Source organism: Balaenoptera borealis (genome assembly GCF_965194805.1).
Source record: "Balaenoptera borealis genome assembly, chromosome: 13".
NCBI lineage: Eukaryota > Metazoa > Chordata > Mammalia > Artiodactyla > Balaenopteridae > Balaenoptera > Balaenoptera borealis.
The window spans coordinates 93,581,468-93,607,944 of NC_138870.1; the positions used below are offsets into that span (position 1 = coordinate 93,581,468).

Sequence of the window (26,477 nt, forward strand, 5' to 3'; positions counted from 1 at the left end):
TCCCTGTGCACCAACCCAGCTGGGCTACTTTCCTCCTGGCCCAGACGAGAAGTCCCCTTCCCAGCATCTAGACAAGGCCTTATGACTCATTCTGGTCACAGAATAGGAACAGAAGTCACTTAACCGCTTCCACTGCTGACGCATTACCATTCCCTCCTCTGCTCTCTCCTCTTCCCTGGAAATCCTGAAGCCCACAGTTGGAGGACGGGTGGTATCACAGTCTGGAAGGAGCCTGGGTTCCCAAAGGGTTGCTCAACTACACTGACTGTGACGTGAGTAAGCAGTGAAGCCCCCAAGATTCGAGCGTTTGCCTGTGACTGCAGCGGTGGCAGTCTCCCCGAGCTAGACCAGACCACCTGAGCCTTCCCAGGGCCACGGCTCCTGAAACAGGACAGGTGCTCTTTGCTCTGACTCGTCCTCCTCAGGGAGTAAGGATCAGCCTTCCCCTTCCCCCTCCCTCTGAGAGAAGGTCTGGATTCTAATGCCCCATTCACACTCCCAGTCTCTCCCAGGGTATCTGTCACCCTCGTGCAGATGGCACCTTGTGGCCAGCCTGGCACCCTGGAGCTCCCCCAAAGGCCTTAGATGAGACTGTGCCGTGGTCTGGGCCTCAGTTTCCCCACACACCCCATGAGGACCTCAGGAGACCCCTCTCGCTCTGACATTTGCAAGCCCAGGAAAGCACATCTTAGAGGGACTGCCCTCGGCCAACACCAAGCGGACCACACCCTGGCCCAGGCTCCAGCCTACGCGTGACCCATAAACTCTCCCTGCTGAGTAAACATGTTTTATGGGGCCTGGGGACACTTCCTGGCCATGCTGTTCCCACCTTCCCTTGTCCCGCTCCGGCCTGGCCAGCTCCCCAGCACACACCCCCCCGGGACCCCCAATTCCCATCCTTCACTTTCCCTCTGCTTCTTACCCCTTTCCCCCAACACCTGCATCCCCGGCTGGCCGTAAAGAGGGTGGAGAGTTGCCTCTCTTATCAGCCGTTTTCTCCTCCTCCCTGGTTACACAGTAATTGGGAACAGAACTCCTGGCAAGGACGGGTGGGTGCCTATCGGCTCCCAGGGAACAGTTTCCTGGACAAAGAGAAAGTGCCCCTTCAGTGCAGTCTCAGGAGGCAAGAGGCATGCAAATAGGAGGGGGGGCAGAAAGGACCCCAAAAGGAAGGGAGAGGCACCCCGGGCCAGGATCCTATGGAGAGGCTTGTGCAGTAAAGTCAGGGAGAGAATGGAAGAAAGCGATGGTCGGACCAGAGACGCCAGGGGAGATTCAGACACCAGTGCCCAGCGCAGCCCCATCACAGAGAGCCAGCCTGGCAGTGGTGACCCAGTGACCCCCTTCCAAAGCCTCCATTTGCAGGGCAGCCGAAGCACGGGTACTCTGGAAGGTCTGCTCTGGAGTCTGGGAACAGCGGAAGCAAGGGAAACCCAGGAGGGTTTCTGGGAGCGCCCCTCCAGCTACACTGCGGCCCAGGACTGAGCTGGGCACCTGCGGCCCGCCGGTGGCACTCCAGCCTTCCAGAGGCCTGGCCGGATCCAGCGGAAAGGGCCACCAGCCAGAGAAAGGGCAAAGGTGGGCACCCCACCTCCAGATCTCCCTGGGGCAGGCTCCCTCTTCCTTCCAGCTCTTTGCCGTGTTCCCCACTGTCCATGACCTCGGGGTCCCCGGTCTATGCTGGGGATTGTGAAGGTGACCACCCCGGAGAAGACTCGCTGCAGTAGGACTGAACCCAGTTCGGCAATAGTGACTCCCTCGACGTGGACCTGGCGAGGGCTCTGAGCCCATGGGCACGGGGTTCAGCCCCTTCCGGTGTTCCCGACGTGACCTGCCTCCTTGATCCCAGGGTGTTTTGAGGTGACCCACGGAAGTCCCCATGGAGACATAACCCTGCTTGGATAATCCCACATGAGGGTCCACCTCTGCTCACCTTCTTGATTCCAGGAGCTTCAGGAAAGGAAGGACGCCACCCTCCACTGGCATAGGCCCCTCTGTCCCCCTTGCAGCTGCCCGCGGAGGGTGCCAAGGCGGGCCCGGCTCTCCATGGGGGGATGGAGAGGAAGAGCTCAGGGTGCTGTGGGGCCCCAAAGAAGCGGGGCCTGTCCTTCTCCATCGAGGAGATCTTAAAGAGGCCGGCTGAGAGGAGTGATGCGGTCAGGCCGGAAGGGGCAGGTGGGCAGGGCACCGGGCAAGCAGCAGCTGCAGACTCCCGGCCGGAGAGACCCCCGCAGGACCAGCCCCAGGGTAAGTGTCTTCTGGTCATTTCTCATCTGCTCCGGGGTCTCCAAGACCCAGCTGCACTCAGGCAGAGAGAAAGGTGCTCCATATCAACAGAAGCGAAGCCTTCAGAATTCAAAGAGATGTTAGGCACTGGGCTGGTAGCCTTAAATACTTTTCTACCCAGCCCGGGACTGGGGCTGTTCCAATTGTGGACCAAGGCTCGGTTCATTGCAGGATGCAGGGACCTGGGGCTTGTTCCTGTAACCAGGCCACAGCTGAGAGTTATCATTTATTTATTCAGCATTTACAATGTGGTCGGCACTGTCCCGGAGGCTGTGCATGTCTCTTCCTTAACTTCAGTAGAAAAGCATAATTATCATAACTTGACAGATGTGGAAACTCATCTGTAAAGAGAAGAGGTGGGTGATGCCCCCAAGTCACAAAGCAGAGGACCCGAGACCCAGCCGCCCCCAAACACCTGCTCGCTCTGTCATGTTCTTTCCCTTCGTAAGCAGAGTTCAGCCTGCACGGCCTCTAGTGGCTGAAGCTCTGCCCCGGATCTGCCCACCCTGATCACACCCCAAGCCAGTGCCCACCCCAGGACTTGCCCCCAAATAACAATGACCAGATCCCAGGCCCCTGCTTGAGAGCCAGCTTGAGGAGGGCTGGAGGAGGGCACATACACGCTAAGAGTCAGGAGTCAGCAGTCAGTGTCACCTCTCCCCCGGCCTGCTGAGCCACCTCGGCAAAGTGCCTTTCCACTCTGGCCTCAGCTTCATCCTCGGTGAGACGGCCGAGTGATGGAGGAAATGGAGCTGGTGATGCCTCGAAGGTCCAATGGAGTCTGATAGGAGACGAGCCTGGAGTATCTCACAAAAGGGTCCCAGTCCTCTTTCCTTTCCACCCCTTTAATCCAAGGAAAGGAAGCTCAGGGGGGCCCGTGATGTCTTCTCCTACCAAGCATGGAGCTCCAATCCCTCCACCAAGTCAAGTCTCCCAAGATGGGAATTGTGCTCAGAGGCGGGCCAAGGGAAAGACCCTGGCGGGCAACACGTCCCCGGGGAGCTGGCAGCTTTCCCAGTAGCTCAGCCTATCAACAGGAAAGGGCCCCAGCTTGATTTTGAGAAGTTCATTAATATCTTCCAGTGAATTGAATGAGCAACGAGCATTCACAGAAACCACTCTTCTAAGGGTCTAACCAGAGTCTCTCCTGCTGCAGCCACATAAAATCCATGTCTGTCCTCTCTGCCGTGGAGAAAGAGAGAGATCTAATTTCCCCTCCCAGAGCAGCTTCCCTTCTCCTAGCCTGACACTGGCTGATGGCAAAAAGGAGGCCGGTCATTCTAAACCTCCCCTGAAGCTGCTGGCATGTTTCATGCCAGCTATCCCGCTGGACCCAGAGGAGACCCCCCAGTAAGTGCTTACGAAAATAGCAGTCATAAGATTGGACGGTACTCCACGGCTCTCATGGCAATCTCACGGCCGTTGTTCTATCCATTTGTCACAGTTGTGAGCCCTGCCTTAGAGCTGATGAAATCAAGAAGACAAATCACCTGCAAAAACCGCAGAGTAGGTAGCATTAGAATTGAACCCTGGTGGTCTGAGACCATCCAATCTAGATTATTCCTGAATGTGGCCTAAATCCATCCGTCTCCCCGCTGGGCTGGAATTCAGCATGTCCAAGACTCGTAAGGGTCGCCGTGGTGGTTTTCAAGATGACTTTGAGGGGCAGGCAGACAAAGATTTTTTTTTTTAACATCTTTATTGGAGTATAATTGCTTTACAATGTTGTGTTAGTTTCTGCTGTATAACAAAGTGAATCAGCTATATGTATACATATATCCCCTTATCCCCTCCCTCTTGTGTCTCCCTCCCACCCTCCCTATCCCACCCCTCTAGGTGGTCACAAAGTACCAAGCTGATCTCCCTGTGCTATGCGGCTGCTTCCCACTAGCTATCTATTTTACATTTGGTAGTGTATATATGTCCATGCCACTCCCTCACTTTGTCCCAGCTTACCCTTCCCCTCTCCCCATGTCCTCAAGTCCATTCTCTACATCTGCATCTTTATTCCTGTCTACAAAGATTATTTATGTCAATCATTCTGTAATGATTTCTACACTAACCTTCTATTTATGACACATGATACCATTTACCCATTTATGGTCATGATGTGAGGTTTTCTTTTAAAATAAATGTATTTACTTAGGTAAAACAAAAAAAAAGTCTGTTTAAATGTGAAGTAAATAATAATGCAGGTGAGATGCCAGCTTGTCAGAAACTACAAAGGTAACTTGCACAAACTGCAAAGAGCTGGATTCTGTGAGATGCTAGGCTGGGCAGGGAGGGCAGAAAGCTGGGGTTCCAGAAACCTGGCCTCTAAGACCTGGTCTGGCACCGATGCACTGGAGGACCTCAGGCAAGCCGCTCCCCTGGCTGGGCCTTCATTTCCTCATCTGGAACACGAAAGAACAGAGCTAGAACATTCCTAAGGGCCCTCCCCGCTCCGACATGCCATGACCGATTCCACAACAAGCTGCTTGCGCAAAAGCCTCGGTGGTGTCACTTGTGGGCATTTTCCATGGCAGAAGCTTCCTCCCTGCAGAGGGGTGTCCGTGCCAGGCAGGGCAGGACCTACTCCCCACCTCCACCTCTCACTGCCCCCCAGAAGGCCCCACCCCCACCAGTGCTGGTGGCCCAGCTGATGCCTTTCCACCTCTGTCCTGTTCCCCACCAAACACACACACACACACACAGATACACACACACACACACACACACACACACACACACACAGCATGCAGGAGCCCTCAGGGAATGGGCAACAGGACAGAAGAGGTGCATCCAGGGCCCTCCCCTGTCCCAATAATAACAACAGAGGAATAAACTCCTCTTTGTCTCCACTTAAAGGGCTTCACAGAGGGGCTCCTGGAGGTTGACCAGCAAGCGTTACCTTCGGATCCCAATCCCCTAGGGAGCTCGTGAAGCTGCAGCATTCCAGGCCTGGCACCTAAGACTCTGCCTCTAGTCTAGGGTGGAGCCCAGGAATCTATTCTAGCACGCTCTCCCAAGTGAGTCTGACGCAGGTGGTCCAAGGACCATTTTTTTGAGAAGGCTGAAGTCCAGAGAGACAAACTGGCTTGTTCGGTGCTACAGAGCAATACGTGCCAGAGCCGGGGCCAGGTCAGCGATCCAGACCAAGGCCAGTGCTGGGCCTCCCTCATTTCTCATGGCAGGGACCAAGGTCCCTCCCCACAGCTTCCCACTCTCACAGGGACCCTCATAATCTAAGGCTTGGACCTTCCCCAGCCTCAGTGGAAAAATCCAAGAGGGTCTCTCAATTTGAAGGGATGCTAAGCCCAGCTGCCCTCTCACTCCTCCTGAGAGAGGAAAGCCCCCCCAGAGTTCGGGGAGCCTCAAAGTCCAGGGAGACCCAGTCAGGAGGAAGTCACTTTGTACTGGAGGATCAGACCCTGGAAAGAAAGAGGTCATCTCTGCACCTGTCCCACTGATGACCCTCTGCAGGGAAATTGCGAGTCCCGGGGGGGAAAGGAGAGAGGAAGATGGGCAAAGAAGGGACCACTTCAGTGGGTAAACCAGTGTGGATCTTCTGGCCTGGGAGGGACACAGATATCTTCCCTTGTCCATTCACGGGCCATTCAGTCCCTCAGTGAATCATTGCGGAGTACTTACTCTGGGCCAGGCTGCAGGCTGGGGAGGCAAAGGTGAATAAAACCAGAAGTAGTGGCCACCCACCTGGAGCAGAAGTGGGGTCAGCAATGAGAGTCCTGGCAACACCACCTTGGGGCGGTGCTGACTTCTGCCCCTCTTATCTGGTGGGGGTGGCCGGGGGCACCGTGCAATTCTTGAGACTGGAAGAATATCTTCTTGCAGTGGTCAGCAGCGTTTCTACAAAGGGCCACACGTTAAGTTTTGATAGCTAGATGGTCTCTGTGGCAATTACTCAACTCTACCATCATAGCTGAAAAGGAGACAAGGTATAAATGAACGCGTATGTTTATCTTCCAATAAAACTTTATTTACAATGACAGGCAGAGGGCCAGATCTGGCCTCAGGCTGTAGTTCATCAACCCCTAACCCACTGGTGTGACATTCAAAGTCCTTCACAGACTGGCCCTGCTGATCTCCAGCTTCCTCCCCCATCACGGCCTCCTGCCCCTCACCTTCCAGGCACATGGAGCATCTCTCCCACTTCAATCTTTCTTGCCCTTTCAATGCCTCCAGACTTTGCCCTTTAGAAGCCTCTGCGCCCCTCCCCCTTCTTCTTCCTCCTTTTCCTCTTCTTTCCCCCATCCTCTCCCTCTGTCTGAGCTTCCTGTGGCCATTGTACCAAATTACCACGAACTGAATGGCTTAAAACAACAGAAATTTATTATCTTAGAATTTCAGAACCAGAATTCCAAAACCAAGGTGTTGGTAGGGTTGATTCCTTCCAGAGGTCCTGAGGGAAAACCTGCTCGATGGCTCTCTCCCAGCTTCCAGCGGTTGCTGACACCTCTGGGTCTGTGTGGAATCCTCCTCTCCTTTCTCTCATAAGGACACCTGCCATTGGATTTAGGGCCCACCCTAAATCCAGGAGAATCGCATCTCAAGATCCTTAGCCTAATCATATCTGCAAAGACCCTATTTCCACATAAGGTCACATTCACAGGGACCAGGGGTTAGAACTTAGACATTTCTTCGTGAGGGGAACACAGTCCAACCCGCTCCACCTTTCCTCACTTCTTCGTCCCCCTCATTTTCCTCTTTCCCCCCTCTCTTCCCTGTCCCCTTCCTCTTTCTTTTCTCTTCCTCCCCCTCCTCTCCCTCCTTCCCCTCCCCTTCCTCCTCAGCCCCCAGCTGCCTAGAGCTAAAGGCAGTGGCTCTGCTCTGCTCTGGGCCCTGGGAGAGGGAGCCCTGGCTCAGGGCTGGGGCCAAGCCTTCTTCTCACTGTTCCTCTTCTTCTCTCACACTCTTCCATGCTGGGGTGATGGTTTCTTATTCCTTATGACTCCTCATAGGTCGCTTTCGGTCCCCATATATAGAACTCTCAAAGTTCCTTTTTTCCTTTCTTTTAATCAATGCTTGTTGCTACAGAGGTTTACTCCTCCAAATACTCCTTGTACTGTGGCCCTTGTTAATCATTTTTTGGCCAGAAATGGCTCTTCTCCCTGTTTACAGGGCCTGGGGCTTTGGATACCTCTAATCTTCGTGCTCTGCATACCTGCACTCGGGCTGGCCTTCTGTATGTATTTTCACAGAGATAAGAGCTAGTTAACTTCTTCCCCAGTTCTCGGCAGGAAGGGTAACTGAATATGGATTCCCGCATTGAATAGAAACAAGTTCTGTGACACTTTCTGTGTCACATCAGGAAACATCCTCTAGCTTCACAGCTTGTGTTGTCTGTCTGTTCCCCTGCATTGTCACAAGTATAGAATGGAAAGGAATAAGGGCAGGAGGGAAGCAAACACACACACACACATACACACACACACACACACACACACACACACACAACTTCTCAGTGAGGAAAACAGTTATAACTGTTGAAATATGATGGCACCTTGAAAGCACATGTAATCAGCCCATGTTCCAGTACCCTGTGCCCAAATCCAAGCACACCGTCTCGAGAGCCACACTGTAACAACACAGAGAAACATACAAACCTGGCAAAGTGCTTTGAGAATGCAAAGGAGAGAGCAACAAACTCTGCTTGAAGGAAGGCTTCAGAAGGAGGTGGCATCTGAGATAGCAGTCAGGCAGAGGAGGGGAGAGAGCACGCCAGGCAGAGGGAAGCAGGTGAAGCAGCCCAGAGGAATAAAAAGGAATATTCCTTTTGAGAAACAAAGAAACTCAGAGTGGCTGGAGTTGAGAAATCATGGACCAATGTCGGTGGAGATGAGAGGAATGAGGTAGGCTGAGGTCACGTGTGCCAAGCCAAGCACCTTGGCCTTTATCTATGTCCATCAGCATCTTTAAAACCTACGTTTGGGGAATTTCAGGCTTCCGCTGAGACGCACAGTCAGAGAGACCTTGGATGAATGGGGGACGGAGCAGGCTACACTCTGGTGCCCTCACAAGGTGTCAAGAGAGGAGCCCTCCTGCTATTTGTTTTGTAGCGTTCCTGCACAAAATCCTTTAAACAAAGGAACAACTTCTATTTTAAAAAGAAAAAAAGCATATGAAAATGAAAAGTGTGGTAGAGTATGAGGGGACATATATGCTGAGAGCCGTATATAAAAAATATTATGAAAGGGAGACCATACATGTGGAAAATAACCATCTTCACACTGCTGAGGGGCGGATGGGCACTGACCCAGTAACCCCTGGGAACAGGGCGCAAATCCGTGGCTGGTGAGCTTTCCAATGGTCTCCCAGCTGTTTCTTTTAGCAATCTCTTTATCCTCATCTCTTTCCACTCTAGCTGTATTCTCTGGGTTGTTTTTTATTTATACAAGTAATCCACGTTTATCATAGAAAAATTAAAAATACAGATAAACAGAAAGAAGATAAAAGAAAATGTAGCTATAACTCTACCATCTCCTATCCAGTAGTTAAGCACCATTAACACTTTGATACATGGATACATAAAGATTGAGAGAGATTTTTTTGGTACAAATATGGAGGCTGGTTTCTTGCACACTGAAATTTAGCACTCTTTACTTATCGATTAAAAAAAAAAATCTGTTGTGTTTCCACATGGAGATTCACAACAGACCTTGGAGAGAAGGAAATCTTTGACTGATTTGGGCTTTGATGGATGAGTAAGAGTTTACTAGGCAAAGGAGGAGGACAGGCTTGCAGATGTAGGGGGTAGAGAGAACAAGTCCCTGGAGGATAAAAAGGCATGGCCGATTTGGGGAATCTAGAAGCGATCAGGTGGAACAGAGATAATGGAAGTGATGATGGGGCAGAAAGCAGGTGACCCTGAAAAGGGGGGAGCCTGAAGAGCTTGAATGCTGGGCCAAGGAGTGTGCCTTGCACGCTGTGGGCACGGGGAACTGTAGAAGTCCAGGACCACACCCGGAGGGAAGAGGCCAGAGCATCTCTGCCCTGGGAGGCACCTCCCTGCACCCCACCTGTCCTGTTCAGGTGTCCTCAGCCTGCAGGAGGGCCCCCAAGGGAGCCTGGATCTCCATCCTGCCCAACCCGCTGCCTTGGGAAGACAAGGACAAGGCCCATTTCCGGAGTCTTAGCCCAGCTGCAAAGCCCCCGGGGCCTTAGCTGAGCGGCCAAAGCCAATTAGCAGACCGCAGAGAAGGAGCAATCAGGGGAGGGAGACATGCACGGAAAAACATCAGTTTATAATTAGGTGGCCTAATCACCTGTGTAAATTGTGTATTTCTTATGATCAATGTGCTAAACGTCTCAGGTTTAATTAAGTTCTGCTGACTCGTTCTCTTTGAAGACCCACTGAAGTGTGACTCACAGCTCCAACAATTAATAACCGGGTGAGAAGCAACTTGAAAGGGGCGGCAGTTCCCTGCCCCCTTCCCCATGACTAAGAATCATCCCATGCAATGGGTGCTCCATCCATGAACTGGTACTTCCAGCTTCCTGTTTAATGAGGTTCCTTCTGGTTCCAAAATTCTACCTGCAGAGTCCTGTGTCCTGCCTTCTTCTCTGTTCCATATTCCATTTATGCTGTTCTGCCTTCCCTCACCTGCTTCATCTCTCTCGTCACCTACTGCGGTCTGTAACCCAAGCATCAGGCTTCCTGGCCCCTTCACTCCTTTCCTACAGCAGCCTCCCCCTGCATTTGATGGGCAAACTGAAGTGTTGACCTTCATACTTCCTGAGCCAACCCCTCAGATTCTGCTCTTCCCCATCCTCCCCGCCCTGTGGACCATGGGCAGGTCATTCTGCCCTGAGTCACCACCCGGAGCTCCAGGGCACCATCCTCTCCACTGGACATGCTCCTTCTCCCCAGGCACCAGCAGAGAGATGGGCCTGGGCCAGTCTTCCCGTCCTCTCACTTTCCCTGTACTTCCAGTTTTCCCAACACCATCAAAGTCAGCTCTATGACTGATGGATACTCTCCTTCCTAGACATACGTGGCAATTAGAGGAAACTGCAACACAAGAAGAAACTTAAAGTGAGACCCAGAATATGACTTTTTCAAGAACCCAATGAGAAAACCTGTAAGGTAGCACTACCCAATAGAACTTTCTCTGATAATGGAAATGTTCTATATCTGTGCTGTCCAATATGGTAGCCACTGGCCACATGTGGCTATTGACCTATGGCTAGTGTGACTAAGGAACTGTATTCTTTATGTTATTTTAACAGCCATAGGTAGATAGTGGCTACCATATTGAACAAGGCAGACCTAAGGAGTTAAACTTTTAACAAGGTCCAGCCTTAGATCCTAACCTTGTTTCCCTAGCTCCAGGTTCAAGTCTATCTGTCTCCCAAAATGGCTCTTCTGGTGGGGTGTCACTAGTCATATTTCAGGGACCCCCACTCATTGGGGATGATCTCAACTCCAGGACCCCTCTCCCTACCACTCCTTTTTATAGTTCTCCAATTTAGGGATATTCAGTCTCAAATAACAGCCCAAGAAGAGTTGTATGGGGATAATCAGTGTTTGACTATTGACACCCCAAGAACCCATGCTCAGTCTTAGGGGAGGAGCTTTGGCCCTTGAGTCCTGCAAACCGGTCCCCTTGGGGCTAAGCCTCCATCTCGCCAACCATGTGAATTTTAGACACCTTTCTTCACAGGAGAAGTCACTACAGCTGTTGGGCACATACACATAGATCCCATAACCATCATTATCATCATCTCTCAAGAATAAACATTTATCCTGAGAATGTATAGTTCAAAGCTAATGAGAATAATATTTTTCTTACTGGCCCATAACTTGCCAAGCAGCCCCTCCCCAATTATTTTGCAGGGTAGGATTCAGATCTTTTCCTCTTCACCTTATCTCCAAATTATGCCCTTCTGGTCCTACAGGAAATATGGGAAAGCCATATATATCTTAATAGCTGCTCCCTTAATTACACAAATGGAAACTTGAAATAATCATTTTATTAAGGAATCTATACTTAGTCATGAGCCCTTGTTTGCCTAATTTTCCTTCTGGGGAAAAAGGAGGAGATAGCTTATTTCTATTGCAATCTACATTCTGTTTCTAATCCTCTGTTCTCCACATTGCTTACTTTCCTGTATTCCGGTTTGGCACCCTACGTTTTCTGTTCAGTATCCTCTATTCCAAAGCTCTGTATTCCCAGAAGAATCCCAGATCCATGCTGTCCTTGACCTCAGTTTTCCCGTCCAGCCTGGAATCTTCCATTCTGTGAAATTTTTTAGCAATTTTCTATAGAACTGCACTGTATCACTAATATCATCTAAAATGCTGACCTCATGAATGAATGAATGAGATACTGTCAGCATGGCTTGCCATTTCTCTCTACATCAGTTCTGGCTGGGTTTGGCTCTATCCCTTAAATACACCACCAGCTCTAAACATAGAATAAATCTCTCTTTTTTTTTAATTTAAAAGGTAGGGTGGACTTGAGGAGGGAAAAGGGGATAGAGAAGGAGAGAAATCAGATCACATCAGCTGGTTCAAAATCCAATAGCTTACTCTAGGGGGTAATCATGTTTGAAACCTCACTGTCCGGGACTCCCATGAAGCTTCCAAGAGTCAGAAAAATGAGTAAAAGTACTTTGAGGGGATAAAAAAATGGACTAACAAAAATGAGGGGTAGTCAGGAGGGGTGAGACCAAAGGCAGACTATGAAATGCACTTGTTGATTCTCAGAGATGCAGGAGCAATTCAGCCAGGAGAGTTACCCTCAGCAGAAATCTCTCCTCTCTGGCCCTCTCCTTTCGCCCACCAGGCAAGCCCAAGGCCAGGCCTTTTAAGCCATTCAGCCTCCAACTGAAGAGAAAAAGAATTACAGAATGTCAGGACCTTAGCGACTTGATCATTCAAACCCTCTCTCCTCCCCCATTTCTACAGATGGGGAGACTGAGGCCCAGAGAGTAAATAAAACATGGCCCAAGCTGTAGACTGGAGCCAGGAACAGAGCTCAGGGCTTCTGACATCCAGCTTCATGGGTTTTCTACTGTCCAATGATAGCAGGATGGATAATAAACGCACACACACACAAAAGTTAATTGATCTCTTCAGCTGCTAAACCATCACAAGTGAAATCCATTTTTCACTGTGTCTACTCCAGCTCATAGTTTGTGGTGGTTTTACCTCTTTTGGGGGGAAAAAGAAAGTGGACTGAGTGGAAGTAAGGAGACCTCAACAAGAGTTTAGATCCCCACCCCTCCTTTCCAGCTAATTCTGCTCTCTCCTGACCTGTGACATCTGACAGTGCACAAGAGTCCAGACAAATCATTCCGCGTTGCTTCTTGTGACAGTGTCTTATCTGCCGAATGGGTTGAGAACAGAGCCTAAATTTCACCTTTATTCATTTAGAGCAAATACTTAGGAAGCTCCCAATAGGTGCCAGTTACTCAGCAAGTCCAATGTATAGTCCCTGCCCTCCAGGAGCTCACAGTGGAGAGAGACACAGAGACACAGAGAGACAGAGAACAGCAGCCTTCTTTCCCCAGAGGGTTTGAGTCTTGCCAATATGCGTGAGGGATGCCAGGACAAGACGTACCTAGATTCACCATCATTTTCTGAGAGCAGACTTTTCTTACAGGAGTGAGAAAGAAATCAGGAGCCATGGTGGTCAACTAGAATGGTAGGAATTGGCCCCAAAAGTGAAGGTGATCTGGGGGGGGGGGGGGGGTGTACCTTTCCTACTATTCCTAAAATTGCATCATGTGGTCTTTGTTGCAAGTCAGACTAGAATTGTAACCCTGGCCTCAGAAGTCCATGGTCAGGGAGACAAACCTGCCCCACCTGGTTTGGTGCTTCCTCCAATGTTGACCGTCCCTTGGTTCCATCAGGAGGTACAGCAAGGCTGGTTGAATCTCCATCCTCCCTACTCTCCTAGCTTCTCTCGCCCTTCTCCAGAGCAGCTTTCCAAATCCCTTCTCCATTCCTCCAGCCTCTAATCCCTCCCACCTCCTTCACTCTCTGCTGATGACCTGAGCTCCCGTTGTCCTGTCCTGAACAACTCAATGCCGGGTTTAGTGAGCACCTCTGACCCGCCTGCCCCGCAGCCCTGCTCCATCAAGCAGCCGCCAAAGCCCTCACTCTTCTTCCTCAGTTTCTCCTCCTGAGAGTCTTTAGGTATATGCTCCAGGCTGCACTCCAGACTTTTCCCCAACCTCCCTCTAGCCTTTTTCGCACCTTCTCGACATAAAAGTTCCTCTTTTCCTCCCTGCCTTGACTTCATCCCAACCACTCACACCTCAATCCAATTTAATACAACATATACTTGTTGAAGTTCCTACCCAGTATCAGAGACACTGTATTTAGTGTGTTTGTGGATAACACAAAATTGTTCTTTTTCGCTTGGCTCTGACCATCCTAATTCGACCCAAGTGGTCTTCCTGCGGACCTCAATGACGTCCTAAATGCCAAATTCAGGACCACATGCCTCACAAATCCATGTTGGAACAAGGCAAGGTAAATATACATACACACAGGCCAAGGTCAGGGTCTGGCACTATACCTGGTACTTAATAGGTGTTGAATAAACACACTGATTGTTTCTTATTTTTCTTCCCCTTCATCCTCTCGAATTTAAAGTCTGTGATCACTCCTTTCTTTCCAAACCTCTCTTCCCCCACGTTTTCTATGGAATTTTGTGGATCTGAGCTCCCTCTGTCTTAGGTAGGGTTCCCCCAAAAATAGACTGAGAGAGAGATTGGCTGGAGAGATTACATGATGTTATACTGTTAATTTGTTTTAAATCCCTGGGACCACATGAACATGGTCTCTCCAGCTGTCAACTGCAACATTTCCTCCACATTCCAGCAAACCTTTCTGAAGATGTGCACAGTTGTTACGTCCTCCAATTCCCCTCCCCTTCTCTCCTCTGCCCACTGCCCCTGAGCCCTTGCTGCCCCTATTCTGTGGGAACTGCTAACGTTAAGGTCCTCATGCAGCCAGGTTCAAGGACCCCCTTTCTGTCCTCATTGCAATTAATCCAGTCACAGCATGGACACAGCTGAGCCTTCTTTCTTAAAGGAGTTTCTTCACTAGGTGTCCATGTCACTGCACTTGTCGCCTACCACAGAGACCTGTTCTTGGCCTCCCTCACTGATTTCTCCTGGGTCCCTCGTTGGCTCCTGAACCTCTAAATGGTGGACGGACACAGGCTCACTCCTAGACCCTCCACTTTTCTCGTCCTGCCTAAGTGATCTCACCCACTCTCATGAGATCAAAGGCCAAATATACGCTGATGAGTCCCAAATGTGAACCTCAGTCCCGAGATCCCCTTTGAGCTCCAAACGCATAAGCATCTGCCTATTTGATCATTTGCTTTGAATAGCCAACAGGCATCTCAAATTTAACACGTCCAAACTGAATACCTGATTTCCCATCTCTCTCTCACAAACACCCACACATACACACACACACACACACACACACACACACACACAGGCACGCAGGCCTAGCTTCATGGGCCTGTGTGTGACCAGTGTAGTTGCACAGGGCCCTGTGCTCAGAAGGAGGCCTGGCACTTGTGGGTTAAAGCTCATGGTCACCCTCTTGAAATTCTTAATGATTTTATGTCTGAATCTGTGTTTCGTAAGCGCAATCCAGTGGAACCACGAAGCACGTACCGGGGGCCTGGAGCCTCAGCTCAGGCTCAGGGCCCCTCTCACCGCCTCCCTGCTTCCCTGGGATGGGCTCTCAGCCACCTGTTTCCCCGCCCCTACCCAGTGACTGCTGCCTCCTCTGTCGTCTGTGTTGGGGGTATTGGGGAGGGAAGGGCACGGATGTGAGGAGGGTCAAGGTCAGGCACAGGCACCCTGGCACCAAGTTGAAGGGTGGGCCCTGTGCGGGTCCACACTCATGCTATTAGTATCCCTGTGCCCAAGGGAGCAGGGCCTTAAGTAGCAAATAAAAATCCACCCTGACAAGTCAAGAGAGAGAGGGGAAGAAAGGAAAAAGCTTTCTTTCTGAACCCACATTTTCCTTTTGCACTAGGACCCCACCTATGATGCAGCGGCCCTGAGTGGGCATGAGACTAGTCAAGTGGTTGGAAACAGGCTGTCAGGGGCTGACTGCTGTGCTTTTTCTGTAAAGGGCTGGATGGCAATTATTTTAGCTTTTGCAGTCTCTGTTTCGACGACTCAACTCTGCCATATAGAGTCGCCTATGGCTGCCCAAAGCAGCCATAGACAATACATAAACCCATGGGTCAGGCTGTGTTCCAATAAAACTTTATTTCTAAAAACAGACAGTGGACCAGATGTGGCCCCCAAGCTGTGGTTTACCATTCCTTGTTACAGACAAGGGAAATTTGTTTGAAGGCATCTGAGCAGCAGAAAGGACAATGAAAGAAGTTTCTAGAAGGTCATCTTGGCCACACTGTCCAGGATGGATGGGAGAGGAGGGTCAGCCTAGGAGCAGAGTTTCTAGGAAAGAGAACCTTGTAAAACTCCAAACCTAAGGAGCTAGAGGCCAAGTAGTGGCAACAGGGGTTGAACGGGTAGAAAAAGAGAGCACAAAAGCTTCACTGAGACCAAGGTCACTAACCCAACTTGGACCCTCTTCCATCCAGAGGAGAGGAAGGGCAAGCGGAGGATCCGAACCACCTTCACCACCGAGCAGCTGCATGAGCTGGAGAAGATCTTCCACTTTACCCACTACCCTGATGTCCACGTCCGCAACCAGCTGGCAGCCAGGATCAACCTCCCAGAAGCTCGGGTACAGGTACAGCTATCCCCGCCCTCGGCCCCCCACCTCAGTGCACTTGGGGCCGTGGGTAAGATCCCATGTATCCTGCACCCTCTGGGGCTGCCCCAGCAGAAATTTTCCATTGGCTTTATCCCACGAGTACAGTTATATGGGCCAAATATCATTTTCCAGGAAATGAGGCCACCATAGTTATAAGATGGTTTCTCACCTTGCAGGATGGACACGGAGGTAGCAGAGATATCTGCTTCCACTCCCTCCTTCTGCACTTGGCTGTAGCTCCAGAACAACGTTCACCACACAGCCTCATTCACAAAATAGGTCTTGACAATCTAGACCAGGGCTCAACAGACTTTTTCTGTAAGGGACAAGATGCTAATTAAGTTAGGCTTTGGGGGGCCATAACGTCACTGTCACAACTATTCAACTCTACCCTTGTAGCACAAAAGCAGCCGTAGTTTACAGTATGTAACAAATGAGCATGTTCCAATAAAACTGTACTGGTGAACACTAAAATTTGAATTTTGTATCATTTGCATGTGTTACCAAATATTATTCTCGTTTAGACTTTTTTCCCAACCATTTAAAAATTTGTAAACCATTCTTAGCACAAGGGTTGTACAAATACAGGTAGGAGGCCAGAGAAAGCCCAAGGCTCTAGTTTGCCAACCCCTGACCTAGAACACGTGGGCATCACTTTGGAGGCAGCACAGAGAGGTGGCAAGGACCCTCTATGGTCAGAGACCTAATCTGTAATCTGTCATTTTTTCCCCCCAAGTGTCTATGGCTTCCTCTGTGGTTAGAGATACAGTAGCCCCTTGTCACTCACTAGGGGTATGCCTCGCCGTCTGCATATCCCCAGTCCTGCAAGAACCGCTCTAGCAAATCCAATTGTTACATGTTGGCACTCTCTCTAAAACAGTTTTCTAAATCACTCTTCATTTTTTTTTAACAAATATGATGGAGGAACTATACTCAATATCTTTTTTTTATAATTTCATTTTTAATGAATAAACAAAAAAGCAATCCTTGAAAAACAGAACAATATAAATTTTTTTATTTTATATTGGAGTATATTTGATCTACAATGTTGTGTTAGTTTCAGGTGTACAGCAAAGTGGTTTAGTTATACATAAACATATATCTATTCTTTTTTTCAGATTCTTTTCCCATATAGGTTATTACAGAGTACTGAGTAGAGTTCCCTGTGCTACACAGTAGGCCCTTGTTGATTTATCTATTTTATACGTAGTAGTGTGTATATGTTAATCACAACCTCCTAATTTATCCCTCCCCCCATCCACCTTTCAATATCTTATAACCTATAATGGAAGAGAATGTTAAAAAAGAATATATATATTTATATGTATATGTATAACTGAATCACTTTGCTGTACATCTGAAACTAACACAACATTGTAAATCAACCTTATTTCAATAAAATTAAAAAAAAAATATGATGGACTCATTTGAATTCAAAATCTGCTCCAGGGTCCATGTCAACATTCCACCCTTCATTTCACTGGAACCTACTTTTCTTCTGGTGAACGACCACCTCTGTCTGGACTTCTCCCCTTTTTCTTCCTATTTGAAATCAGTCACCAGCTAGGTGGGTAGCATCTGCATCTAGTGTAAAGCCCAGAATTCAGCATCTGCCTCGGCAGAATGACCAAGTGCAGACGGCAGCATGTCATGGACAATCAGGGCACTTGTGAACACAGGGAACCGTCAACATTCAACCAACCTATAGATGCCACGGGGCCCAAAGGGGTTGCAAACCGGTGGCCCACCAGCAGGAAAGAACCCAGATGGGTTTTATTTGAGCTGCACGGTATCTTAAATCTCAGCGCTTTCACATAAAAATCAAGATTTCTGCCTTAGAAGTTGGATGAGGTTGCAGCGCTGGCGTCACATTTCCGCATGGTGACTGTTGGCTAAAGCTGAGAAGCTGCCCCCTTTAGCCCTTGTTCACCGCAGACCCCACCACTCCCAGTTACATGGCACCCAGCTGCGTCACCCCCTCCCATGAGCCCACACCCCTGCAGGTATTGAAGGTTGTGATCCCGGATCCCCTCTCCCAAGGCAGATCAGATCCAAAGAAATCCTGGATGCCACGGAGCTTCCTGAACTGTAAAGGGTTGGTCCCTTGGAAGGCGCCGTCATTATGCATTTTGGGGGGAGGAACTAGATGGAGAAAATCCCTTTTGCTTATGTCCATCCTCTCTCGCCTTCATCTCAGATCTGGTTCCAGAATCAGCGAGCCAAGTGGCGGAAGCAGGAGAAGACCAGCAGCCTTGGGGCTTCGCCGCAGCCGAGCGAGGCCGACTTGGCCCCGCCCACAAACCCGGACGTGGTCGTGAGTGGCTGAGGCGGAGGGCGGGGGGCGGTCGCTGGCGGGAGAGGGGGTGTGGCTGGGGACCTCGGGAGCTCAGTAAAAAGTGCAACTGCAATTCTTTTAGAAAGATAGTGGGCACGGATGCTCGGGAAGTCGCTGCCTCTGTCCCCGTGTCCTCCTCCACTGAGTGACAATCCCACTCCTCTCCCTCCTCCGGGGACCCACGTGTATTACTTATGCAAAAGTTCCCAGTTTATGGAGCAGGATCACAGAGTAAAGGGCGGTGCGTGGAGGTCGAGCCCACTGGCTGGGGGGTCAGGCTGCCCCGGTTCGAATCCCAGCTCTGCGCTTAGCAGCAGTGTGGCCTGGAAGAGTCACTGTGCCCCTCAGAGGACAGTCATAGATTTGATGAGGATGAAAGACCGCTCATCACCTAGGAAATGCTCCCTAAGGATTAGCTGTCCACTGACTCAACACAGATTTGGAATGTGTACCAGACGCCAAACAGAGGGGCGGCAGCAGTACACAGAATAGACACTCCTATGGGTAACGGTTTGTACAAAGCCATGAGTGACCCTATGAGGTAAGATTTTTAATGTACCCATTTTTTGCTCATGCAGAAACTCGACTCTGAGAAGCAAAGTGACTTTTCCACAACAAACAGTTGCTGTAAATTCCGGGGTGGGGACGAGGTTTCCTGGCCCCCCTGGGCACACACTTCTCCCCAAGTTGGTCCCCCTACCCACTCCGAGCTGCCCTAGAGTAACGGGGAAAGTTTGGGAAGCTGAGGGACAGCCCAGGGTAAAGCTCAGGGCTCACTTCTCTCTCCTGGCCTCTCCTTGTGACAGGGCCCCATGCTGCTGCCCCCTGCACGGCCCAGGCTGGCTCCTCCCATAGGTTGGTATCCACCGGCTCAAGGTCAGCTGGCCTCTGGCTGGCTCCCCGCCCAGATCGCCCTCCTCCCATGCCACCCATGGGAGACACAGCCTCTCCCGGGCCCTCTCATCATCCAGCAGACCTGCATCCCTGCACTTTGCTTTTTTTGCACCTCCGCACCCCAAATGGGGCAACATCTGTGCCACTTCCACACAGGGACCAGACATCCTCTCCTTAGTGGAGCTGCTCTCTTCTCCAGGTGAAGGCAGGTGGCGGGAAGGTGCCCAGGTCTCTGGGGGAATCAATCTCATGATCCAAAGACAACCCACAGCCCAGGAAGCCACCCTGAGCTTGTCCCTTGGAAGGTTGCATCGGACTCAGCAGCAAGGTGACCAATAAAGGAAGCTCTCATCTCTCCTGGCCAGTGTCACCCTCCTGCTTCAGGCGACAGACACTGTGTGAGGTCTCAGGATGATCTCTGGAAGGAAGAGGTCGTCCTCTTGCACCTGTGCTTCCTCTAATTTGCTGTGTGACCTCCAGCCAGTCACTCACCCCCCCTGGGCCTCATTTGTAACACAGGCAGTTGGACAAGGTGACTTCTGAGGGGTCCTTCTGGCCCTTACTTTGGTGAGATGAACTATGGTGAGAACAGAGGCACAGAGGAGAGGAAGGAGAGGTTTGTTCATTCATTCATAAGCGCTCACCTACTGAGCGCTTCACAAATGGAACTGGATATTGACATGAACAGCTGAGGCTCTGTGCCCTGAAGCTCAGTCCAGGTTGGTGGAAGGAATGGTACTGACCTCCCCCTGCAAGCAGAACATTTGCTTAATGACCTTGCAAGAGGCCCATGTCTAACACATTCTGTTTGGCTTTGATATGAATGTCCTAAAGAGGGAAGGAAATATAGAAACATTTCTTTAAAAATTTAAACAGAATTTAGTGTCTTTGGTTATTCTGCTGGCTTGGGGAGGGAATTTGTCATTTCTGGTTTGAATGAAGGGTAAGAGAGTAAGTAAGCTCGTTTCAGAGTTTTACTTCCCACGATTTGTGCAAGGGGCCTAGTTAGAAGGCCAGCCTCACTCTATGCTGAAAAGCCTAAGAAAGAGGGAGGGAGAAAGAAACTGGGGTGATTAACTTTTATGGGCTGGGTAATCTCATAGGCTAATGAGTGGAAGGATTATTCCAACTACTTTGGAGAGGGGGTGGGGACTTCCAGGAATTGGGCCACTGCCCACTTTTTGGCCTTCTATGTAATGGCACTGGTGAAAGTCTCGTTTAGCGTATGCTAATGTATTACAATGAGTGTATAATGAGGCTCAAGGTCTACTGGAAGTCGAATCTTCCACCACTTTGGACCTAATTGGTTCTAACCAGTTTATGTCGTATCCTCAACGGCTATCTCATTCTTTTAAAGGTTGTGCCCTGTCCCCTTCCCCCCTGGTTTCAGTATGATCATATAAATATAAAATGAACAAGTGCCAACGTTTTACCTAACTCACTAATTAATGGGGGAACCAGTAAGACATCGTAACAGTTCAAAGGAGAATTCAAAGAACAGACACAAGCAGAGGCAATCAGGAATGCTGAAATGAATTACAAATGGAGACAAAAAGGGTCAATGGCCATAGGGGAGTAATCAATGGCATCTCCACCAGGCAAAATTCATTTGCATTTCTATAGACAAGTATCATTTGCATTAGTACCAGTTTCCAACAATTATAAAGAGTGGAAAAATAGCTCACAGACAATGAAAGGGGCAGAAATTCTGGAAGAGTGAGCTAGACAGAACAATCTTTTTATGCCTATTTCAAAGTCTTTCACAATTTTTCCTGACCTAAAAGTTACTTAATCTCTCTGGGGATACCAGGACCTGCCTCAGAAGTTAGCTATGAGATTATATTAGATGATATAGCCAAGTGTTTTGTACTTGTAAAACACCATGATGTTAGGAAATGATTATTTATTGCCTTTCAAACTCCTCTAGAACTCAAGTTTAAAAGTCTACATCTAGAAAGTGTTTAGAAATACAGTAACATTTCTTTAATATTCATTGACCTTTGATGGTTCAGTTTTTTAAAAGGCTAAACAAGACACAAAACGGGCAAAGAGCAGAAATAAGAGATTCGCAGGAAAAACATATAAATAGATACTAAACATACAAAAATAGTCTCAACCTCATCCATCATTTTAAAATGTAAGTAAAACAGTAATGCAATACATTTTTTTTTACCTTTCAGGCTGGCAAATATTTCAGTGTTGGTAATGGCTTGATGAAAGTCACTCTCATATAGAAGGAAGTATAAATTAATAAATTATTTTGGACGATAACTTCACAACTACTAATATTCAAAATGCACATCTCTTTGACCCCGTAATTGTTTTTGCAAGAACTTATCTGATAAATACACATGGATATAAATACTGTCTATAAGAATGTTCACCAAGGCTTTGTGACAGCAAACCCTGGAAACCACCAAAATAAGACACTGGCTGAGACGACTGATTATAGGATATTCATCCAGCTGTTAAAAATAATGAGAAAGACTGAAATATACCTCATGGGAAACTGTCATTAGACACATCACTGAATGGAAAAGGCATGTTTCAGAACAATATCATGGTCTCATCTGAGTAAGAAAAAGATCAGATATCCTGATATTTAAACACATCATCAAAATGTGATGGTTTCTGCACCATAATAAATCCCACCAAAACTTAGTTGCTTGAAATAATGATTTCTTTGGCTCAGGCTTGACCGGGCTTCTGGTCTAGTCGGTGCTGACTTAGCTGATCTCGGCTGGGCTTGCTCATGTGTCTGCGGTCAGCTAGTCGGTCAGTGGCCACTGGGGGAATCTCAGGTGGCCTTACTCACAGACAGGCCTGGGTTTGGCAGGCTGTTAGCTGAGGCCACAGGGTGACTGGGCCTCACTAGGCTTCCTCGTAGTGTGGCCACAGGATTCCAAGAGCACAAAGGCAGGAGGTACAAGGGCTCTTGAGGCTTGGCCTGAGAATTCACTTCTCACTTCCACTGCATCCATTGGTGAAAGCAAGTCATAAGGCCAGCCCAGATTCAGGGGGTGGGAAAATAGTCCTCCTCTTGTCAGGAAGAGCTACAAAGTGTGTGCCATGTTTACCATCCACCATAACGCCCAAATAAATTTCTCATCTAGACTTCTTCCTTGAAAGCTCCTGACACCTCCACTTGACTGTCTAATGTCATCTTGAGGCGGGAGATTGGTGGGCCCCCGGCGCAAACAGTTGGAGTTTGTTCTCTGTGGACCGATACTCCGAGACGAAAACAGTCGGACAATCGATGGAGGAGGCTGGGCCCTGCCCAGATAGAAGATAAAAGACCACATATCCCTCATTCTCAAAGTCAGGAGACCTCCCCAACTACACATGCGCAGTAAAGCTCCTTGGAGGTCAAAAGGGAGGGGGCGCCACCCCATAGTAAGTGACGTCAACCACCCATAGGCCTCTTCAGTAGAATCCATCTTGACTAAGAGATGCGCGCACACACGGGAGGATCCTGAGATGTACCAAACACGGACTCTGAACCAGGCAAAGCGAAATGATTGGCCAAAGAAAACCCAGAAGAAATGCCCCAAACAAGTGATTTAAACTACCACGAGAGCGCGACTCTCTCCCTCTCTGAGCCCGCCTGTGTGTCTGTCCCCACGTACTGTACTCTGTTTTCTTCTAATAAACACTTTACTTGTTTCACTACTTTCCATCTTTGTGGGAATTCTTTTCTGCAAAGCCGAAGGGCCAGGGCCTTGTCACTGGTCACTGGTCGAGTGGCCAGCATTTGGTGCTCTCACCGCCGTGACCCGACCTCAATCTCTCGCTGGGAACCGAAAGCCTGTTTCAAGCTGCTGCAGGCCGCGGCCACCTGACATCACTCTCAAACTTAACACGTCTAAAAACAAACTCTATTCACTCCCCACCCCAAACCTGCTTCTTTCTCAGCCTTTCTCCTCAGCACACGGCAATGCCTTTCTTCCAGTTGCTCAGGCTAAGATCTTTACAGCAATTTTGATGACGATCTTTTCTTTATAAATATATTTTTTTAATTGAAGTATAGTTGATTTACAAAGTTGTGTTAGTTTCAGGTATATAGTCAAGTGATTCAGTTATAAATATATTCTTTTTCCGATTCTTTTCCATTATAGGTTATTATGAATATAGTTCCCTGTGCTAAACAGTAGGTCCTTGTTGTTTATCTATTTTACATATAGTAGTGTGTATATGTTAATTCCAAACTCCCAATTTATCCCTCCCCTTCCCTTTCCCCTTTGGTAACCATAAGGTTGTTTTCCACATCTGTGAGTCTATTTTTGTTTTGTAAATAAGTTCATTGGTATCATTTTTTTAGATTCCACATATAAGTGATATCATATGATATTTGTCTGATGACTATCTTTTCTAATCAAGCAGCAAACCCAACATCCAACTCCATCTCCTTGATGCCAGCCACGATCATCTCCCCACCGTCTCCTTGTGGTCACCTCGCCCCACCTGGGCTCTATTCTTCTCTCCGCAGCCAGAGGGATGCTGGGAGAATGTGAGTCAGATCATGACTCAAACCCTCAAGTTCTTCCCTGCCTCACGTGGAATAAAGTCAAAAAGTCCTTCCCGTGGCCAACACGGAAGTTTCCGTGGCTCCCATCATTTTCCCCAGGGCTCCCTGCTCCGGCCTTGCTGGCCTCCTACCAGCTGCTACTCCACAGTGCTGAATACAGTCCTACCCCAGGGCTTTTGCACTTCCTGTCACTGCCTGAAACATCCTTTTCTAGCTATTTGCCTGGCTCACTCCCTCACTCAAATAGTACTCAGACAGCCCTCCTCAGGCCATCCTATCTAAGAGAGCACGCACGTACACACCTTGTCATTCCCTACCCCTTACCCCATTTTTTAATTTTTACAGTGCTTATCAATATCTGACATACTATGCATTTATTTATTGTCTATCTCCCAACAGTAGAATGAAAGTTCCATGAGGTCAAGGATATTATCTGATTTGTACACTGCTGTATTCCCAAAACAGTGAACAAAACAGGGCCTGGCACATAGTAGACACTCAATATTTGTTATGTGTGTGTGCATACTCACATCTATATATCTAGAAAGTTCCTAGACAAATACAAAAAAACCCTGACAGCAATTACTTCCAGAGAGTGGGCTGATGGTCTCACATAATGGAGAGAGGAATATTTCTTTTCCCTGATGCCTGGCAGTGTTTGAATTTTTTGCCCTAAGTATATAATTTTAGAAATTAAATGTTAACAAATAACAGGACAATGATGCTTTTTCTCACTTCTCTTGTGCTTTACAATATGCCCTTTTGCTATCAAAGAAAATGCTTTTCTGCCTCTTCTGGTGATGGAGGGGTCCCATGTGGGGACAGGGGGTCACCCAATGAGCCACTGCGGAGAATCATATGAGGGGATGGAGGTCTGGAAAGCATCCTCTGGAGGAGGGGAGGGCAGACTCAGGACACAAGGAGAAGTGGACCAGGAGCTCTGGGACAAAAACCAATGGAGATCAAGTTCATTCACAGAAAAAAACAACACACGGAGCAGGCAGGCTCGGAATCTGAGAAGAGAAGGTGCCGGGCCAAGAGCTCTTGGCTGTAGGATGGATTTTTAATGCAATCTCAGGGAAATAAATGCAGAAGATGGTCAGGTGGAAAAGACCTTTTATGGCAATTAGACCAAGAAGCTGATTTGCTGCCTGGTGGTCTAATAAGAGGGCAGATCCGCATAGGAACAGCGGCGATGGCTTGAGAGAAATCCTCTAGTAAATTTCTGAGCGAGATGTTACAGGGGAAATAAGGAAGAGAAGCCCAGGGACTGGGTACTGGCTCGTGAGCAAATCATCTGCAGAATTCGGCAAAACACGGATTCACTTTCAACAAGGATTTGAGCCCCTGCTCTGGTGACAACTTTTGTTTAAAGCTAAGTGGCCCCACCTCGTCACTAAGTCTGGACTCCTGAAATGGAAGAGAGTCAGCTCAAGTAACTGAAGAGTGTGAGTGGGGCTGGATCTGAAATTCAGTTATGTCTCCACCTCGTTCCCATCTCTCCACTCTGCTTTCCTCTGCGTCAGCCAGACTCTCAGGTCTGAGGGAAAGAGTCTCCCTTTCCTAGGATTATCACAAAGGTCCTGGGATTGGGTGCCACTGGCCACACCCAAGGCACAAAGCATCCCTCAATCTGTCTATCCCTAAGGTTGAGGGGAGGGTGTGAAATGCTCTGACGGACCCTAGGGTACAGCCAGAGGTAAAGTCAGCTCCACCCCAACCATGTGGATTGACAGTAGAGGAACAGGGGATCCCCTGGGGAAACTGGGATGCTGCTACCAGAAGAAAGGGAAATGGATTCTGGGTTGACAAATAATAGTCATTCACTAGAGAGAACCCAAAATTGTATCTATTTTATACCACATAAGAATGCTTTCAGCTACAAGAAACCAACAGTAGCTTATACCAATGTGAATTTGGATTTCTCATCTAACAAGAAACCTGGAGGTATGGCCAGCATGTGTACGATTCACTTGATCTTTCTCCCGTGGACACATAGTGTCTGCTTCAGTTCCAGCCATCACATCTGCACTCAAGTTAGGAAGAAGCAAAGAAAGCAGTGTCAGTGACGTCTGTCTCTTCTATCAGGAAAAACAAATAGACTCACAGACATAGAGAACAAACTTGTGGTTGCCAAGGGGGAGGGGAGGTGGGGGAGGGATGGACTGGGAGTTTGGGGTCAGTAGATGCAAACTAGTATATATAGAATGGATAAACAACAAGGTCCTACTGCATAGCACAAGGAACTATATTCAATATCCTGGGATAAACCATAATGGAAAAGAATACTAAAAAGAATGTATATATGTGTATACCTGAGTCACTTTGCTGTACAGCAGAAATTAACACAACATTGTAAATCAACTATACTTCAATTAAAAAAAATAGATTAAAAAAAAAAAGCCCTCCCAGAAACCCCCCAGCAGACTTCCACTTAAGACTGTGTAGACAAAACTTTGTAAAAAGCCACACCTAGATGCAAGGGAAGTTGAGAGAACAAATATTTAGATTCTCCAAGCATGTTTGTTTGATGGAGGCTGGCAATGGAGGAGAAGGTTGGAAATGGGTGTCCGATCATTCAAAACAACTGTGGCTACCACCCAGGCAGTGACTTGCCAGGGTGACAAGGTCAGAAAGCACAGAGCTGGGTCTTGAACTCAGGCCTTCTGAATCCA

At 48.6% G+C, this 26,477-nt stretch overlaps 1 protein-coding gene and 2 long non-coding RNA genes across 4 annotated transcripts in view; 1 reads left to right on the forward strand and 2 right to left on the reverse strand.

Annotated features, from left to right (window-relative positions):
* The window catches only part of LOC309608645, a 127,342-nt gene extending 125,272 nt beyond the window's left edge, over positions 1 to 2,070 (reverse strand). For both annotated transcript variants that reach the window (XR_014233030.1, XR_014233031.1), the window contains exon 1: positions 1,934 to 2,070. This is a non-coding gene — a long non-coding RNA (uncharacterized lncRNA). The remainder of the gene's footprint in view (positions 1 to 1,933) is intronic.
* Positions 2,039 to 24,767, forward strand: ISX (intestine specific homeobox). The gene is given in 5 exon segments (XM_082348962.1): positions 2,039 to 2,247; positions 15,873 to 16,024; positions 18,246 to 18,362; positions 19,190 to 19,378; positions 19,380 to 24,767. Coding segments are annotated over 5 exon segments (888 nt in total). The 5' UTR covers positions 2,039 to 2,054; the 3' UTR covers positions 19,617 to 24,767.
* The window catches only part of LOC309608644, a 144,763-nt gene continuing 120,785 nt past the window's right edge, over positions 2,500 to 26,477 (reverse strand). Inside the window, exons 4-7 of the long non-coding RNA XR_014233029.1 lie at positions 5,980 to 6,205; positions 3,649 to 3,776; positions 2,907 to 3,067; positions 2,500 to 2,627 (exon numbers count right to left, since the gene is read on the reverse strand). This is a non-coding gene — a long non-coding RNA (uncharacterized lncRNA). The remainder of the gene's footprint in view (positions 2,628 to 2,906; positions 3,068 to 3,648; positions 3,777 to 5,979; positions 6,206 to 26,477) is intronic.